This window comes from Capricornis sumatraensis, chromosome 2 (genome assembly GCF_032405125.1).
Source record: "Capricornis sumatraensis isolate serow.1 chromosome 2, serow.2, whole genome shotgun sequence".
In the NCBI taxonomy this organism is placed as follows: Eukaryota; Metazoa; Chordata; class Mammalia; order Artiodactyla; family Bovidae; genus Capricornis; species Capricornis sumatraensis.
This window is the reverse complement of record NC_091070.1, coordinates 84,971,804-84,990,969: the sequence shown is the minus strand read 5'-3', so window position 1 is coordinate 84,990,969 and position 19,166 is coordinate 84,971,804. Positions and strand designations below refer to the sequence as shown.

The window sequence follows — 19,166 nt, the reverse complement described above, 5'->3', positions numbered from 1 at the left end:
AATATTCTGGGAGGTGGGTCATAGAGGATCCTGCTGTGATTTATGTCAGAGAGTGTTTTGCCTATGTTCTCCTCTAGGAGTTTTATAGTTTCTGGTCTTATGTTTAGATCTTTAATCCCTTTTGAGTTTATTTTTGTGTATGGTGTTAGAAAGTGTTCTAGTTTCATTCTTTTACAAGTCGTTGATCAGTTTTCCCTGCACCATTTGTTAAAGAGATTGTCTTTTCTCCATTGTATATTCTTGCCTCCTTTGTCAAAGATAAGGTGTCCAAGGATGCATGGATTTATCTCTGGGCTTTCTATTTTGTTCCATTGATCTATATTTCTTTGTGCCAGTACCATACTGTCTTGATGACTGTAGCTTTGTAGTATAGCCTGAAGTCAGGCAGGTTGATTCCTCCAGTTCCATTCTTCTTTCTCAAGATTGCTTTGCCTATTCGAGGTTTTTTGTATTTCCATACAAATTGTGAAATTATTTTTTCTAGTTCTGTGAAAAATACAATTGGTAGCTTGATAGGGATTGCATTGAATCTGTAGATTGCTTTGTGTAGTATACTAATTTTAACTATATTGATTCTTCCAATCCATGCACATGGTATATTTCTCCATCTATTTGTGTCCTCTTTGATTTCTTTCATCAGTGTTTTATAGTTTTCTATATATAGGTCTTTTGTTTCTTTAGATAGATATATTCCTAAGTATTTTATTCTTTTTGTTGCAATGGTGAATGGAATTGTTTTCTTAATTTCTCTTTCTGATTTCTCATTGTTAGTGTATAGGAATGCAAGGGACTTATGTGTGTTAATTTTATATCCTGCAACTTTACTATATTCACTGATTAGCTCTAGTAATTTTCTGGTGGAGTCTTTAGGATTTTCTATGTAGAGAATCATGTCATCTGCAAACAGTGAAAGTTTTACTTCTTTTCCAATCTAGGTTCCTTTTATTTCTTTTTCTGCTCTGATTGCTGTGGCCAAAACTTCCAAAACTATGTTGAACAGTAGTGGTGAGCGTGGGCACCCTTGTCTTGTTCCTGACTTTCGGGGAAATGCTTTCAATTTTTCACCATTGAGGATAATGTTTGCTGTGGGTTTGTCATATATAGCTTTTATTATGTTGAGGCACATTCCTTCTATTCCTGCTTTCTGGAGGGTTTTTATCAGAAATGGATGTTGAATTTTGTCAAAGGCTTTCCTCTGTATCTATTGAGATAATCATATGGCTTTTATCTTTCAATTTGTTAATGTGGTGTATTACCTTGATTGATTTGTGACTGTTGAAGAATCCTTGCATCCCTGGGATAAAGCCCACTTGGTCATGAGGTAGGATCTTTTTAATGTGTTGTTGGATTCTGTTTGCTATAATTTTGTTAAGGATTTTTGCATCTATGTTCATTAGTGATATTGGCCTGTAGTTTTCTTTTTTTGTGGCATATTTGTCTGGTTTTGGTATTAGGATGATGGTGGCCTCATAGAATGAATTTGGAAGTTTACCTTCTTCTGCAATTTTCTGGAAGAGTTTGAGTAAGATAGGTGTTAGCTCCTCTCTAAATTTTTGGTAGAATTCAATTGTGAAGCCATCTGGTCTTGGGCTTTTGTTTGCTGGAAGATTTCTGATTACAGTTTCAATTTCCATGCTTGTGATGGGTCTGTTAAGATTTTCTATTTCTTCCTGGTTCAGTTTTGGAAAATTGTACTTTTCTAAGAATTTGTCCATTTCTTCCAAGTTGTCCGTTTTATTGGCATATAGTTGCTGATAGTAGTCTCTTATGATCCTTTGTATTTCTGTGTTGTCTGTTGTGATCTCTCCATTTTCATTTCTAGTTTTGTTGATTTGATTGTTCTCCTTTTGTTTCTTGATGAGTCTGGCTAATGGTTTGTCAATTTTATTTATCTTCTCAACGAACCAGCTTTTGGCTTTGTTGATTTTTGCTATGGTCTCTTTTGTTTCTTTTGCATTTATTTCTGCCCTAATTGTTAAGAACTCTTTCCTTCTACTAACCCTGGCGTTCTCCATTTCTTCCTTTTCTAGTTGCTTTAGGTGTAGAGTTAGGTTATTTATTTGACTTTTTTCTTGTTTCTTGAAGTAAGCCTGTATTGCTATGAATCTTCCCCTTGGCACTGCTTTTACAGTGTCCCATAGGTTTTGGGTTGTTGTGTTTTCATTTTCATTCATTTCTATGCATATTTTTATTTCTTTTTAAATTTATTCTGTGATTTGTTGGTTATTCAGCAGCGTGTTGTTCAGCCTCCATGTGTTGGGATTTTTAACAGCTTTTCTCCTGTAATTGAGATCTAATCTTACTGCATTGTGGTCAGAAAAGATGCTTGGAATGATTTCAATTTTTTTGAATTTACCAAGGCTAGATTTATGGCCCAGGATGTGGTCTATCCTGGAGAAGTTTCCATGTGCACTTGAGAAAAAGGTGAAATTCATTGTTTTGGGGTGAAATGTACTATATATATCAATTAGGTCTAACTGGTCTATTGTATCATTTAAAGTTTGTGTTTCCTTGTTAATTTTCTGTTTAGTTGATCTATCCATTGGTGTGAGTGGGGTATTAAAGTCTGCCACTATTATTGTGTTATTGTTAATTTCCCCTTTCGTACTTGTTAGCATTTGTCTTACATATTGTGGTGCTCCTATGTTGGGTGCATATATATTTATAATTGTTATATCTTCTTCTTGGATTGGTCCTTTGATCTTGATATAGTTAGTGTCCTTCTTTGTCTCTTTTCACAGCCTTTATTTTAAAGTCTGTGTTTTCTGATATGAGTATTGCTACTCGTGCTTTATTTTGGTCTCTATTTGTGTGGAATATCTTTTTCCAGCCCTTCACTTTCAATCTGTACGTGTCCCTTGTTTCAAGGTGGGTCTCTTGTAGACAACATATATAGGGGTCTTGTTTTTGTATCCATTCAGCCAATCTTTGTCTTTTGGTTGGGGCATTCAACCCATTAACATTTAAGGTAATTATTGATAAGTATGATCTCATTGCCATTTACTTTGTGGTCTTGGGTTCGAGTTCATACACCCTTTCTGTGTTTCCTGTCTAGAGAAGATCCTTTAGCATTTGTTGGAGAGCTGGTTTGGTGGTGGTGAATTTTCTCAGCTTTTGCTTGTCTGTAAAGCTTTTGATTTCTCCTTCATATTGGAATGAGATCCTTGCTGGGTACAGTAACCTGGGCTGTAGGTTTTTCTCTTTCATCACTTTTAAGTATGTCCTGCCATTCCCTTCTGGCCTGAAGAGTTTCTATTGAAAGATCAGCTGTTATCCTTATGGGAATCCCCTTGTGTGTTATTTGTTGTTTTTCCCTTGCTGCTTTTAATATTTGTTCTTTGTGTTTGATCTTTGTTAATTTGACTAATATGTGTCTTGGGGTGTTTTGCCTTGGGTTTATCCTGTTTGGGACTCTCTGGGTTTCTTGGACTTGGGTGACTATTTCCTTCCCCATTTTAGGGAAGTTTTCAACTATTATCTCCTCAAGTATTTCTCATGGTCTTTCTTTTTGTCTTCTTCTTCTGGGACTTTTATGATTCGAATGTTGGGGCATTTAACATTATCCCAGAGGTCTCTGAGGTTGTCCTCATTTCTTTTCATTCTTTTTTCCTCTCTGCTTCATTTATTTCTACCATTCTGTCTGCCACCTCACTTATCCTATCTTCTGCCTCCATTATTCTACTGTTGGTTCCCTCCAGAGTGATCTTGATCTCATGTATTGCATTATTCATTATATATTAACTCTTTTTTTATTTCTTCTAGGCCCTTGTTAAACATTTCTTGCATCTTCTCAATCCTTGTCTCCAGGCTATTTATCTGTAACTCTATTTTCTTTTCAAGATTTTGGAACATTTTCACTATCATTATTCTGAATTCCTTCTCAGGTAGATTCCCTACTTCTTCCTCTTTTGTTTGGTTTATTGGGCATTTATCCTGTTCCTTTACTTGCTGAGTATTTCTCTGCCTTTTCATCTTGTTTATATTGCTGTGTTTGGGGTGGCCTTTCTGTATTCTGGCAGTTTGTGTTTCCTCTTTATTGTGGAGGTTCCTTGCTGTGGGTGGGGTTGGACAGGTGGCTTGTCAAGGTTTCCTGGTTAGAGAAGCTTGTGTCAGTGTTCTGGTGTGTGGAGCTGGATTTCTTCTCTCTGGAGTGCAATGATGTGTCCAGTAGTGAGTTTTGAGATGTCAGTGAGAGTTTGGTGTGAATTTGGGCAGCCTGTATGTTGAAGCTCAGAGTTATGTTCCTGTGTTGCTGGAGAATTCGCATGGTATGTCTTGCTCTGGAACTTGTTGGCCCTTGGGTGGTGCTTGGTTTCAATGTAGGTATGGAGGCTTTTGATGAGCTCTTATCGATTAATGTTCCCTGCAGTCAGGAGTTCTCTGGTGTTCTCAGGTTTTGGACTTAAGCCTCCTGCCTCTGGTTTTCAGTCTTATTCTTACAGTAGCCTCAAGACTTCTGCATCTCCTTTCAAAGACAACGGGCTACCTATCTGGGTGCCTGATGTCTTCTGCCAGCATTCAGAAGTTGTTTTGTGGAATTTGCTCAGCGTTCAAATGTTCTTTTGATGAATTTGTGGGGGAGAAAGTGGTCTTCCCGTCCTATTCCTCCACCATCTAAGGACCGCCTCCGAAAGTGTTTTCAAATAACCAATATTTTTAAGTCTATGAGATAAAGGGCAGATTTAGTATCTTAATTCTATAGTTAAGTAGATATTCAGAGAAATTTAGTAGGTAGTAATTTAGTAGTAGAGAAATAAGGTCATGATGCTAGAAAGTGGTAGAACCAAAACCAGAATGAAAGATATTTTTTCACTGCACTAGGTCACAAGTTAATTTTCCTTAGTATTTTCCTTCAGAAAAACCTCTAGATTCAGGACAATGCATTTTATAAATATTTGCTGTTGTTCAATCGCCAGGCTGGGTTCAACTTTGCTACCCCATGGACTGTGGCACACTAGGCTCCTCTGTCCTCCACTGTCTCCTGGAATTTGCTCAAACTCATGTCAATGGAGTTAGTGATGCCTTTCAACCATCTCATCCTCTGTACCCCCTTCTCCTCCTACCCTCAGTCTTTCCCAGCATCAGAGTCTTTCCCATTGAGTCAGCTCTTTGCATCAGGTGGTCCAAGTATTGGAGCTTGATCTTTAGCATCCTTCCAATAAATACTCAGGGTTGATTTTCTTTGGGATTGATGACTAGTTTGACTAGTCCAAGGGACTCTCAAGAGTCTTCTCCAGCACCACAATTTGAAAACATCAATTCTTACCTCTCAGCCTGTTTTATGGTCCAACTCTTACATCCATACATGACTACTGGGAAAACTATAGCTTTGACTAGATGGACCTTTGTCTGCAAAGTGAGGTCTTTGATTTTTAATATACTGTCTAGATTTGTCTTAGCTTGCCTTCCAAGAAACAAGTATATTTTAATTTCATGGCTGCAGTCACCATGCAGTGATTTCATCCCCAAGAAATTAAAATCTGTTAGTGCTTCCACTCCCCCCTTCTATTTGGCATGAAGTGATGGGATCTGCAGCCATGATCTTAGGTTTTTGAATGTTGAGTTTCAAGCCAGCTTTTTTAGTCTCCTCTTTCACCCTTATCAAGATACTCTCTAATTCCTCTTTATTTTCTGCCATTAGAATGGTATCATCTGCATATATGAGGTTTTTGATATTTCTATGGGCAGTCTTGATTACAGCTTGTGATTCATCCAATCTGACATTTCACATGATGTATTTTGCATTTAAGTTAGATAAGCAGGATGATAATATACAGCCTTGTCATACTCCTTTCCCAATTTTGAGCCAGTCAATTGTTCCATGTCCAGTTCTAACTGTTTGCTTCTTGACCTACAAACAGGTTTCTCAGGAGACAGGTAAGGTGGTCTGGTATTACTCTTTAAGAATTTTCCACAGTTTGTTGTGATACACAGTGTCAAAGGCTTTAGCCTAGTCAGTGAAGCACAGGTAGATTTTTTTTTTTTTCTTTTCTGGAATCCTGTTGCTTTCTCTGATACAATGAATGTTGGCAGTTTGATTTCTAATTCCTCTGCCTTTTCTAAACTCAGGTTGTATATCTAGAAATTCTTGGTTCACACACTGCTCCAGCCTGGCTTGAAGAATTTTGAGTATAACCTTATTAGCATGTGAAATGAGCACAATTGTGTGGTAGTTTGAACATTCTTTGCCATTGCTCTTCTTTGGGATTGGAATGAAAACTGATCTTTTCCAGTCCTGGGGCCATGGCTGAGTTTTCCAAATTTGCTGGCATATTGAGTGCAATACTTTAACAGCATCATCTTTTAGGATTTTAAATAGCTTAGCTGGAATTCCATCACCTCTGCTAGCTTTGTTGGTAGTAATACTTCCTAAGGCCCATTTGACTTCACACTTCAGGATATCTGGCTATAGGTGAGTGGCCATACCATTGTGGTTATCTGAGTCATTAAGTTTTTTTTTTTTTTTTTGTATAATTCTTCTGTATATTCTTGCCACTTCTTCTTAATCTCTTCTTTTTCTGTTAGGTCCTTACCATTTCTGTACTTTATTGTGCCCATCCTTGCATGAAATATTCCCTTGATAGCTCCAGTTTTCTTGAAGAGTTCTTTAGTCTTTCCTATTCTGTTATTTTCCTCTATTTCTTTTCATTGTTCATTGAAAAAGCCCTTGTTATCTCTCCTTGCTCTTCTTTGGAACTCTGCATTCAGTTGGATATATCTTTCCCTTTGTCCTTTGCCTTTTGCTTCTCTTCTTTCCTTAGCTATTTGTAAAGGTTCCTCAGACAACCACTTTGCCTTCTTGCATTTCTTTTTCTTTGGAATGATTTTGGTCGCTGCCTCCTGTATAATGTTACTAACCTCTATCCATAGTTCTTCTGGCATTCTGTCTACTGGACCTAATCTAATTTATACACATAAGAATATATAAATAAGTATTTTCTTTTTAAAATATCGCCTTTAATTGTTTACTCTGTTAAATGATTGGGCGTGTGTGCTTAGAGAATAAAAGTTTATAAATAAGTCCAAAGACCCCTTTAATGTCCAACTTCAGTCCCATTCTCTCTCCTCAGGGGCAAATGCCCACATGAATTTGATAATGTTATCTTTCTGTTGATTACTACGAGTGAAATGACACAGAACATACGAGACATACGAGACGCACACAAGAAACATACACTCTGGCCAGAGGGACAAGAACTGCATGCGCCAGTGAGCTCGTGGTTTATTTATATACATTCCCTCTGGGCAGAATTCCAGACTGTATGACCAAACTTGTTCAGTACAGCACATGTGCACAAATGTTATCGTACAGCAAAAGGGAGTGAAATTCCAGCCTACTGCAGAGTCTGTCCAGAGCCCTCATCACAAGAGGGAATGTTCCCTTATTTGCAAGGGACCATTAATCTCAAGGCTGTGTCCGTCTCCTTGGCAGAACATCCTGTTTGCAAGCAGCACATCTCCACTTTCCCTATTGTGGCCGCATTAACCCTTCATCTCCCCCTTTTTTATTTTATTTAAGCCCTCGAGACATTTGTATTGATGTTGTGTAGAGCAAGGTGTAAAGCTGTAGGTGGCCAACCTCCAGCCTCGCCAGCCCCTCTCGCGGCTGTGCCTGTCTTAGGTTGCCCTCCTCTGAGGGTCTTACCCATCATTGGCTATCCAGCCACCTCTTGGGGGCTGGGCGGAATCTCTCTAGATGATGGGCATCTAGAACTCTTTTTATTTATATGTCTCGGTTAATCTCTTGAAGGGCTCATGTTAAATGGTACAGGTGTTATACAAAACTGAGAAGAATTCCAATCACATTTCAACACACTTCGTGTAGATAAAACAGCTAATTGATCTCCAAGCCAGGAAACGGTGTGTTGAAGATTGAGCACGTTGGTAGCAAGTTGTGCATCCAAATCTCGCTGTTGTTGCCATAACAAATGAGAGTCTTTATGCCAGTCCCGAACAAAATCAGCTGTTTGAATCCCTTGGTGTACCGCGAGGCCTGCTATTGCCGCTGTTGCAGTTACTGACGCAACTGCTAGAACTGAAGCAATGACCATACCAAGCATGCATCGAGATGGATGTAGCAAAGTCTGTACAGCGGTTACTAGATGAGAGACAGCAAAAGAATCTGACCATGGCCTATTTAGATTTGTAGGCAACCATACTTCTGTCCGAGCTTTAACAATTACTAACGAAAAATTAGAGTTATAGGCTCGTCTTTCAAATTCTTTCCACCAAGACTGATTTACACATTGAGTTAGATTACAATAATCACATGACATAGACCCCATAGTATCATTCCAAGTCCAATTCCCATATAACAATGCAAAAGGATATTTTACACATGCCATTGCGGAATAAGATCTATTAACATGTAAATTAACATGAAATGGATCCGAAGAGTCGTCACTATCCATAGTATAGTTTCCTGACCAAACAATAAGATTACCAGAAATTGCCCATAGTTTCCAAATATCCCCTTGAATGTGTGGATATCCCTGCAATTGTAATTGAGGAGGGACAAGTGCAAATTGCTGCCATTTAGTTGTTTCATTTCCATTGCCCATCAAAGTACCATTTGCACGATGCCATCTAAGAGATTTATTCGACCATTTTTCTAAGAATTGCCCATGATCTGGACTCCAATCTACAATGATAGACCCAGAATAATTCATGACTTTAAAGGGTCGATGACCTCGGCAACGTTCCCATTCCAAAGATTCTACAGAAGGAGCAAAAAAGTTAACAGGACATAGTGACATATGTATTCCATTATGAATGTCTGTCGGTTCTGTCGAGGTGTTAGAGCCCCTGGTAGAAACAAGCACAGTAAAAGTAGCAAAATGATAATTATTGTACTTTACCCCCCATGTATTATAGGAATGGTGAGAATGTTCCTTGGTGCACAGACAAAAGGGGTGCCCTCCTATGCACAAAGGAATACCTTCCATTGCAATGGTCAAATTACTCATATTATATTGTTGTTTATGATGAGGTAGTTGTTCTATTCCCCCGCAAGCTGGTGGGGGAAAGAAGGCAGTCTCATTAGTTCATACCTGCACTTTTGGTTCCCCCCAGGAAATTACTCTTAACTAATGGGGGATTAGGTATATATGCCCAATATGTATGATTACTTGCTGATACAGCGATTACCTGACATGTTACTACCGCCATCATGGCAAGCAAAAGATTGGTAGGATTCAGAGGTTGTCCTGCTTTCATTAACGTTTTTTTTCTGCTTCCTGGGTTAACTTTTTCATTTGACCCCATGTAGGAGGTGTTGCTTCCCTTGTACGAAAAGTAAAGTTCCTCTGCATAGTAAGCTCTTTGAATTTTTGAACAAAGGAATCAGCCATTGTTGATTTTGATTAATCTCACTGGGGTCCAAAACCTGTAATTATTAAGAGAAATGAAAGCATACCCTCATCCCAGATATATTAATGATGTTGGGATCTAGCCTTTCTCTTTATCTTTATATCAAATGGGTGTATTCAAGATCTTCTTGTCTTCTTTTTTCCCTTGAAAATGCAACTCTGCTGCTGATAGATTTCCCTTGCTCCAAATATTCAAAAAATTTAGGGTAAGTAAGGTTTTATTAAAAATGTCTTTAGGTTTCATAAATCTCTCCTGTTCCCCCTTTTTTATTTTTCAAGATATTCATGCAAGGTACGATTAGCTCTTTCAATGATAGTTTGCCCTTGACTATTATAAGGAATACCAAAAGTATGAGTTATATGGTATTGGGATAAAAAGTGAGCTAATTTCGCGGATTGGTAGGCAGGTGCATTATCAGTTTTCAATTCAATTGGTAATCCCATAATTGCAAAACAAGATAACAAATGAGTAATAACAGTGTCAGTCTTTTCAGAATGTAATGCAGTGGCCCATTGAAAATGTGTATACGTATCTATGGTATGATGCATATATTTTTGTTGTCCGAAAGAAATGTAAATTACATCTATTTGCCATATTTGATTTGCTTGTTGTCCTCTTACGTTGACACCTGGTGAGGTAACTAGTAAAGCAAAGGGTGCACATATGGAACAAGAACCAACAATATTTTGAGCTTGTTTTCGAGTAATAGCATGAGATTTTTGTAACCCTTTGGAATTGGTATGCTGTAAGAGATGTTCTTGTTTTGCTGCTTCTATAGGATAAAGTAAGGCATCAATTGTAGTATTTTATTTGCATCTGTAAAAATAGTGGGTCCCTTAATTGGAACATCTGAAATTGGGGATTGAGATATCATAGAGTTAGTCCAGAGAAGATCAATCAATTTAGATGACGGATAATGATTAGAAAAGGAACCAGGAAATGAAGCAAGAGAAATTTGCCAGTTTTCATTAAATTGTAAACATCGAGATATTTGAGCAGTTGTTAATTGAGTAACAATCTGGTATGATTCATATCCTGACAATTGTAAAATGCAATGGTGACCTTTCTGTATGAGGAAGGCTAATTTATCCATATATGTAGTCAATTTTTTTTTTTGGAAAAGCTGTTAGGTAAGAAAACCCATTCTATTAATCCTTTTTCTTGAGCAATTATACCAGATAGGGAATAAGGGGTATGAAATATTATAAACGAAATAGGTTGAGACGCATGTAAGTAAGTCAAAAAACTGTCATTTAGTCATTGCTCAACAAATTGAAGTTCCTGTAAAGCCAATGGGGTTAAAGTTCGGGGGCTATCCAGAGCTGTATCTCTCTCTAAAGTAGAAAACAAATGTCGTAATTGATAAGTAGGAATCCCAAGTACTGGGCGTAGCCAATTGATATCTCCCAATAACTTTTGAAAATCATTTAAAGTTTTGAGGTGGTCTCTTCTGATTTGCAACTTTTGTGGCCTTATTCTATGTTGTTCCAATATCGCTCCTAAATATGGAATAGAAAAGTCTTTTTGAATTTTTTCTGGGGCTATTTGCAAATTGTATAGTTTTAAAGCCTCCTGTACTTTTAGAAAGAATTCATCATGTTCAGCAATATTAGGAGCTGTTAATAGGAGATCATCCATATAATGATATAGAATATAATTGGGGTATTCTTGACAGAGGGATTGTAAAGAGCGAGCTATGAATTCTTGACATAAAGTAGGACTATTTGTCATTCCCTGTGGTAGGACTGTCCATTGATAACGCTTAACAGGCTGAGCATGATTAAGAACAGGAATTGTGAAAGCAAATTTATCTCTATCTTGTAATTATAGGGGAATGGCAAAAAAACAGTCCTTAAGATCTAGTACCATTAAGGACCAATTCTGAGGAATAAGAGCTGGAGAGGGGAGTCCCAATTGTAATGCTCCCATAGGTTCAATACATTTATTAACTTCTCGTAAATCAGTTAATATTCTCCACTTTCTAGATTTCTATTTTATAACAAAAACAGGAGAATTCCAGGGAGAGGTAGAGGGCTCTATATGACCAAGTTGGAGTTGTTCTTGTGCTAATTGTTTTAACGCCTCAAGCTTCATTTGTGGTAATGGCCACTGTTCAACTCATTTTGGAGTATTAGTTAACCATTTTAATGGGAGGGCTCAAGGAATTTGAGCAGTGGCTACTAGTTTTCCGGGGGAATGGTTACAGAAGCCCCCAAAGGAGAAAGAAGATCTTTTCCCCATATATTAATAGGTATATTTACAATATAAAAGGTAACAAATATTGATCTTCCATTATGGAATTGGCATTGTAAGGAATGGGTACTCTTCCAGATATCTGCAATAGAGCCCAATCCCGTCAGCATTAAAGGGCTTTTTTCTTTTTCCCAATCTTGGGGCCATTGTTGAGAAGAAATAATTGAAACATCTGCCCCAGTGTCTAATAGTCCTTTAAAGTTTTTTCCTTGTATAATCAAGGAGAGAACAGGGCGAGAATCTTTGATAAGCATTTCCCAAAATATATGTCGTCCAGTATTTCTAAATCCTCCTGTTCGTTCATTAGGAAGAGCCAAAAAGAGATGAAGCTCTTCTGACATTAGCAAGGGGCTGTCTCTGACCAAAAGAGTTAACTTAGGGCTCTAGTTGATAAATCTCCTGGGCATGAAAGGAGCATTTCAAACCCTCTGTTAGCATTTTAGCTTACATGGCAGCTTTATCCAGACTCTTGCAACATTGTTGAGCCTATGCAATACTAGCTGCCAAGTTCTTACATCCCTTATCCATTGTGTTCCTGGGAGTGCATATAGTCAGGATGTAGAAGAAGCAAGTAATAGCCTTAGCATTGGCAACATTAGACTTTGAGTTAAAAAGTTCTTTCTTTGCTGTAACCTGCTGAATCTTTGCTCCATAAGAATGTAACTCTGTATTTTTTACCTTGCTGTACGTATAACTCAGGGTAAAAAAGCCCCGAGAAGAATAAAGTAAATGGGCCTTGCTCGAAGAATTTGAGCAATATGTTCCCCAGCTAGTAATCAAAGCGTGGTAGAAGTAGAAACCATAATCAAAATTTCCCTAACATAGTCAGAGTCTATTACCCCAGGAATTATGGTTAGACCTCTCAAAGCTGCATTGTTACAGCCTAATATTGAGCCAAAGGTGCCTTTAGGCAGTGGTCCGAATACATTTGTTTTTAATTTGTAAATGCCTCCTCCTGGTGACAAAAGAACATTCTCAGCTAGTGGCAAATCAGCAGTAGCACTCCCTGAAGTAGCAGACCGAAAGCCTGAAATCATCATTTGAGGTCCTTTTAATGAGGCATTGTATGCGGGATGGCAGGAGGACAGGGAAGAAAAGTCCCTGATATACGTTTGCATTCAGTATTTGCATTCTCAAATGCTAAAGTTTGTAATAATATCTCTGAAATTTTATCTTTCCCCTAAGTTGCCTTTCCCCAATGAATCTAGCATAGCCAAAATAAAGGGAGATTGAGGACCGTATTGTGCTACTGCAGCTTTAAGATCTTTAAAAAATTTATATGCCAAAGGAGTGTATTGAATATTTATCACGTTGTCATCTTGCTGTCTCTGGATGGGGAATAATGGTGGAGAATCGATAAAACCACTAGGAGGAGCAAGCAAGTCATCATCATGAAGCATAGACAGAGGAAAGGAGACCCGACACTGTTCCCTGCCCACATCGGGCAGACCAACCGCAGTGGGGAAAAGAGAAGCATAAGGAGGAGCAGAAGGCGCAGATTTCCTCTCCTCCCTATGGGATCTCCACCATTCCTGAAATAGATGGGTCATTTCTTTAATCTCTTTACCCTCCTCTGACGAAACCGAAGAAGCCTCTGAATCTGATTCTAAACTATCAGATGTTTCACCATTTCCAGAAGGAGGCTTACTTTTATCCTTACCCTCAGGCAATGCAGAAATTCCACCAACATTTGGCACATCTTCATAAATTGCCTCTTCCTTCATTGAAGCATTAGATTTAGTCTCATTATCAGTAGATAGCAAAGTCAAAGCCTGTGTTATAGCATTACATAAATTCCATAACTTCAAAGGGATCACATTACCCTTCTGATGTTGCTTTCTCAATTCCTTTTGAATTATTTTCCATTCCTTCGAGTTTAAATGTAACTTAGTTTGATATTGAAACCAGTGACAATATTGCTCCACTAAGCGAAAGAGCTCACTCAATCGACGAGTCAAGGCCTTAACGCCTATGGAGTGGAGAAGTCCTTTGACTAACTCCATGTACTGTGTCCGTAATGAACATTTATTTCTTCCTAGCAGGATTTCCCCTCTGCTAGGGTGAGGAATTCCCCATGATTATGTACATGAATTCCCCTAGCAATTTTTCTTAAAGTTCCCTTCCGCCAGGGTGAGGAATTCCCCATGTTCCCGAAAGCTCCCCTGCTATGGATCTAAAATCCCGCTGGGGTTTCTTACCTCTTTCGGTTTCACTCGAGCCCCATCTGTTGGGCGCCAGATGTTGGTTCCTAAGAGTGAAACGACACAGAACATACGAGACATACGAGATGCACACAAGAGACATACACTCTGGCCAGAAGGATAAGAACTGCGCGTGCCAGCGAGCTCGCGGTTTATTTATATACATCCCCTCTGGGCAGAATTCCAGACTGTATGACCAAACTTGTTCAGTACAGTGCATGTGCACAAATGTTATCATACAGGAAAAGGGAGTGAAATTCTGGCCTACTGCAGAGTCTGTCCAGAGCCCTTATCACAAGAGGGAATGTTCCCTTATTTGCAAGGGACCATTAATCTCAAGGCTGTGTTAGTCTCCTTGGCAGAACATCCTGTTTGCAAGCAGCACATCTCCACTTTCCCTATTGTGGCCGCATTAACCCTTCACTTTCTAATCGGTAAAAAAATCTCTATTTCCAGACAAATGTATGATGCTATATCATTTATTCATAAAAAATTTTGAGGGTAATATACAAATAAATCTATGTTCTCTTTCTTTTTTCACCTATCATCAAATGGATCTTGAAGTATGCCAGACTTTTCTAAACATGAAATAAAATGCAGAGTCTGCTTTTAGAACCTAGATCTCTAGTAGACATGTCTAGTATCTTTCCACTATCACATTGCCTATTAAGCTTCTGATTAAGACTTTTTTAAAATTTAGAAATATGCTTTCAAGTTTGATTAAAATTCCATCTGGTCTAAATTTAACAGATAAGAAAGAGAGGAGGAAAAGCATTTGGGGACTACTTTGTGCTTGCTCTGCGTGTAAGTTAAATAAGTAGGGTGACAATATACAGCCTTGATGTACTTCTTTTCCTATTTGGAACCAGTCTGTTCTTCCATGTCCAATTCTAACTGTTGCTTCCTGGCCTACATACAGATTTCTCAAGAGGCAGGTCAGGTGGTCTGGTATTCCCATCTCTCTCAGAATTTTCCACAGTTTATTGTGATGCACACAGTCAAAGGCTTTGGCATAGTCAATAAAGCAGAAAGAGATGTTTTTCTGGAACTCTCTTGCTTTTTCCATGATCCAGCGGATGTTGGCAATTTGATCTCTGGTTCCTCTGCCTTTTCTAAAACCAGCTTGAACATCAGGAAGTTCACAGTTCACGTATTGCTGAAGCCTGGCTTGGAGAATTTTGAGCATTACTTTACTAGCATGTGAGATGAGTGCAGTTGTGTGGTAGTTTGAGCATTCTTTGACATTGCCTTTCTTTGGGATTGGAATGAAAACTGACCTTTTCCAGTCCTGTAGCCACTGCTGAGTTTTCCAAATTTGCTGGCATATTGAGTGCAGCACTTTCACAGCATCATCTTTCAGGATTTGAAATAGCTCAACTGGAATTCCATCACCTCCACTAGCTTTGTTCATAGTGATGCTTCCTCAGGCTCACTTGACTTCACATTCCAGGATGTCTGGCTCTAGATGAGTGATCACACCATCGTGATTGTCCGGGTCATGAAGATCTTTTTTGTGCAGTTCTTCTGTGTATTCTTGCGACCTCTTCTTAATATCTTCTGCTTCTGTTAGGTCCATACCATTTCTGTCCTTTATCGAGCCCATCTTTGCATGAAATGTTCCCTTGGTATCTCTAATTTTCTTGAAGAGATCTCTAGTGTTTCCCATTCTGTTGTTTTCCTCGATTTCTTTGCATTGATCGCTGAAGAAGGCTTTCTTATCTCTTCTTGCTATTCTCTGGAACTCTGCATTCAGATGCTTATATCTTTCCTTTTTGCTTACTCCTTGTAAGAAAAGTTATGAGCAACCTAGATAGCATATTCAAAAGCAGAGACAGTACTTTGCCAATTAGTTCCTTCTAGTCAAGGCTATGGTTTTTCCAGTGGTCATGTATGGATGTGAGAGTTGGACTGTGAAGAAGGCTGAGCGCCAAAGAATTGATGCTTTTGAACTGTGGTGTTGGAGAAGACTCTTGAGAGTCCCTTGGACTGCAAGGAGATCCAACCAGTCCATTCTGAAGGAGATCAGCCCTGGGACTTCTTTGGAGGGAATGATGCTAAAGCTGAAGCTCCAGTACTTTGGCCACCTCATGCAAAGAGTTGACTCATTGGAAAGGACTTTGATGCTGGGAGGGATTGGGGGCAGGAGGAGAAGGGGACGACAGAGGATGAGATGGCTGGATGGTGTCACCAACTCAATGGACGTGAGTCTGAGTGAACTCCGGGAGTTGGTGATGGACAGGGAAGCCTGGTGTGCTGGGATTCATGGGGTCGCAAAAAGTCGGACACGACTGAGCGACTGAACTGAACTGAACTGAACTTGTGCTTGCTAAAGAGCTGAATAAAAGTGCCTCCTGGGCAGAAAGTTTGTTATTCCGTTTTGCCTGCAGAGGGAATGTTCAGTTAGAACTTATTCATTAGTGTTTGGGAAAAAGTAACTTACCTCCTTGAATTAAATCAATTTATATCCATCAGAGTAGGGGAGTTGAACAGAATTTTGGAGTATGTTATTGAGTAATCTTTTCTGTTTTCCACATTGGAAATGAGAAATGCTACAAAATACCAGTATAAATAGAACTGCCATTTTATTGTAAAAGTAAAATTTTGATGATTTAAACCAGAAATCAGTAAACTTTTTCTGTAAAGGCCCAGATAGTTTTCTAGGCCATAAAGTCTCTGTTCCAACTATTCAGCTCTACTGAATAGCAAAGCAGCTGTATACAATACATAAACAAAGGAGCAAGACTGAGTGGAAAAAAAAAAAACAAAACACTTTATTTATAAAAACATTTGGGTGGATATGACCCAGAGGCTGTAGTTAGATCTTTTCTGGGTTGAAAGGATGTTGATGGTCTAGTTGCTAAGTTGTGTCTGACTGATATACTGGTAAATGTTTAAAAACTGGCTTTTCTGAGAGATGAGTACACCCTGACTTATAGCATTTGCTTATTTACATGGTATAAATACTCTCACCATGATCGATTTCATACTACCTACTTGACATTGCTCAACAGGGAGGTGAAAGAGATAAACAGAGGCTGTTTATCTCTTTCACCTCCCTGTTGAGCGATAAACAATGATAAACCTATAAATCCCATTATATAGGATTTATAATGTACTAGATACAAATTTTCCAGACAAGAACACTGGAGCAGGTTGCTATTTCCTACTCCAGGGGATCTTTCTGATCCAGGAATTGAACCCACGTTTCCTATGTTGGCAAGAAAATTCTTTACCACTAAGTGACCTGGGTAGCCAACCACTACATAGCATTTATAACATACTAGATATAAATAACCTCAGGAGCGTAAATAATAGTAAGATGAAATCAAATAATAAAGGATGAGTTTTGAATATTTATTACCTTGTTTTGAATATATTTACTAATTGTAAATACAGAATTTAATTTTTAATGATGTCTATGTTTACCATCTGGCTCATGATGTTCATTAAAATTTAATAGTTGGCTCTAATGAGCCACTGTGAGTCTACTATAACACACCCCTGTGTTAGAGAACATAACTAAGAATTTTGTTTTAATAAGCTACCTATTGAATCGTAAGTTATATGGGAGAGTAAAAGCAAAGAGAAATAGAGAATTGTGTTAATATGCAACTTTTACAGTAATCTTGCTCATGTATTTTAATTAGAATCTTTAAAAATAATTTTGTTTATTTAGGTGAGAGTTGACTGTGTCAGAGGTGCTTTATTTCTTGGTTCTTTATCTCAACTTTTAAGTGATAGCATGTGAAGTAAACTTAGGTGAGTAGATACTGTCAGTATGTCATATATAATAATAAATGTTACTTTTTTTTTTTTCCTTAAGGAGTAACTGTGACGCCTGATGAAGAACAAAACTTGAATCATTACGTACAAGTTTTACAGAACCTAATACTAAGTGTTCCCACTAAGGAGCCAGGTCGTCAGAAAAAATCAAAGTCTCCAAATAATGCTAATTTCATAGGACCGAGAGTATCAAGAGTTAAGGAGCTAAAATATACACATGATGTAGGTCCAGGTGACAATGATGTTTTAATCAATCCTGTCAGTGAAGAAACTACAACTTTCCCTACTAGGGGCTTCACATTGGAAATAGACAAGAAGAAACGTACTAAAAGCACAGCATTCTGGTCGATTAAACCAAATAATGTTTCTGTTGTTTTACATGCAAAAGAACCTTTTATTGAGAAAGATGAGCCAGAGCCAGAACCAGAGCCAGAGACAATTGAACCTCGCACTGAGGCATCAACACAAGTGCCAAGTGTTACTGAACCAACTCAAGATGTCACCTTTTTAAGCAGGAGCACTGACTTGGATACCGCCACGGAAGAAGATGTTCCTCAGCTCTCAGGTGACAATGAAATGGATTATCTTGAATCACATGATGTGTATAATGAAGACGTTTTGAAAAGAATTGCAGATATTAATTCACAGTTGCATCACGTACCTCTTCCTGAGAGCTACAAGCCAGAATATAGAGCGGACATTCGAGGCTCTAAAGAACACCTAAAACGAAGCCTTGCTCTAGCCATAGCAGCAGAACATAAATTAGAAAAAATGTATAAATCCCAGCTGTTACCACAAGGACAAAGCAGTGGTGGAGTTTATGACATTGTAACTGTTATTAACATGCTGTATAATTCTAGATATAAATTATCGGAATATTTAGATCTAAAATATGTTCCATCAGAGATGAGAGGAAAAGCTACTGTAGTAGTCCATACATTGAAAAAAATACTATGTGTTGGTCATGGAGAAGAAACTCACAACCTCCTTAAGCAGTTATTAAATAATAATATAAAAATTTTACACATACTTGATACTCATGACAAAGTTAATTCAAGCTAACTGTGCATTCATTCATGGAAGAAATAAGCACGTTAGTGATTCAAAAATTGTATGAAAATATTTTCTATCTTAGTTCACTGTGTTAACATCTTTATATGTCATGTGTTATGAAAAATTTTCATATGCACTGAAACCTAACAAATTAAAATAAAATTTTGGTTCAGGAGTTTGTAGTTTTCTCATTAATTTTAAAAGTTATGAGCATCTAATGTTTAAAGTGTTTAAGCTTTGATTTTACTTGATAGGCTAGTAAATTCTTCCATTTTATAAGGCTTAAGAGACTGTGCAGTCCACTGTATATGTAGTAGTAGTAGTAGTAGTGTTAGTTGCTCAGTCGTGTCCAACTCTTTGCAACCCCTTGCGCTGCAGACCACCAGGTATCTGTCCATGGGATTCTCCAGGCATGAAAACTGGAGTGGGTTGCCATTCCCTTCTCCAGAGTAGCTAGTTTTAAGTAATTGCATATAAATGTAAAATATTAAGATATGTTATCTTATT

General features: G+C 38.1%; 1 protein-coding gene across 1 annotated transcript; it reads left to right on the top strand.

Annotated features, from left to right (window-relative positions):
• The first annotated feature begins 9,169 nt into the window (after positions 1-9,169).
• Positions 9,170-18,668, top strand: SPESP1 (sperm equatorial segment protein 1). Its single transcript, XM_068993464.1, has 3 exons — positions 9,170-9,187; positions 9,648-9,660; positions 17,647-18,668. Exons 1-3 carry the CDS (start codon positions 9,170-9,172, stop codon positions 18,666-18,668), a joined length of 1,053 nt encoding a protein of 350 aa, XP_068849565.1.
• The last annotated feature ends 498 nt before the right edge of the window (positions 18,669-19,166 follow it).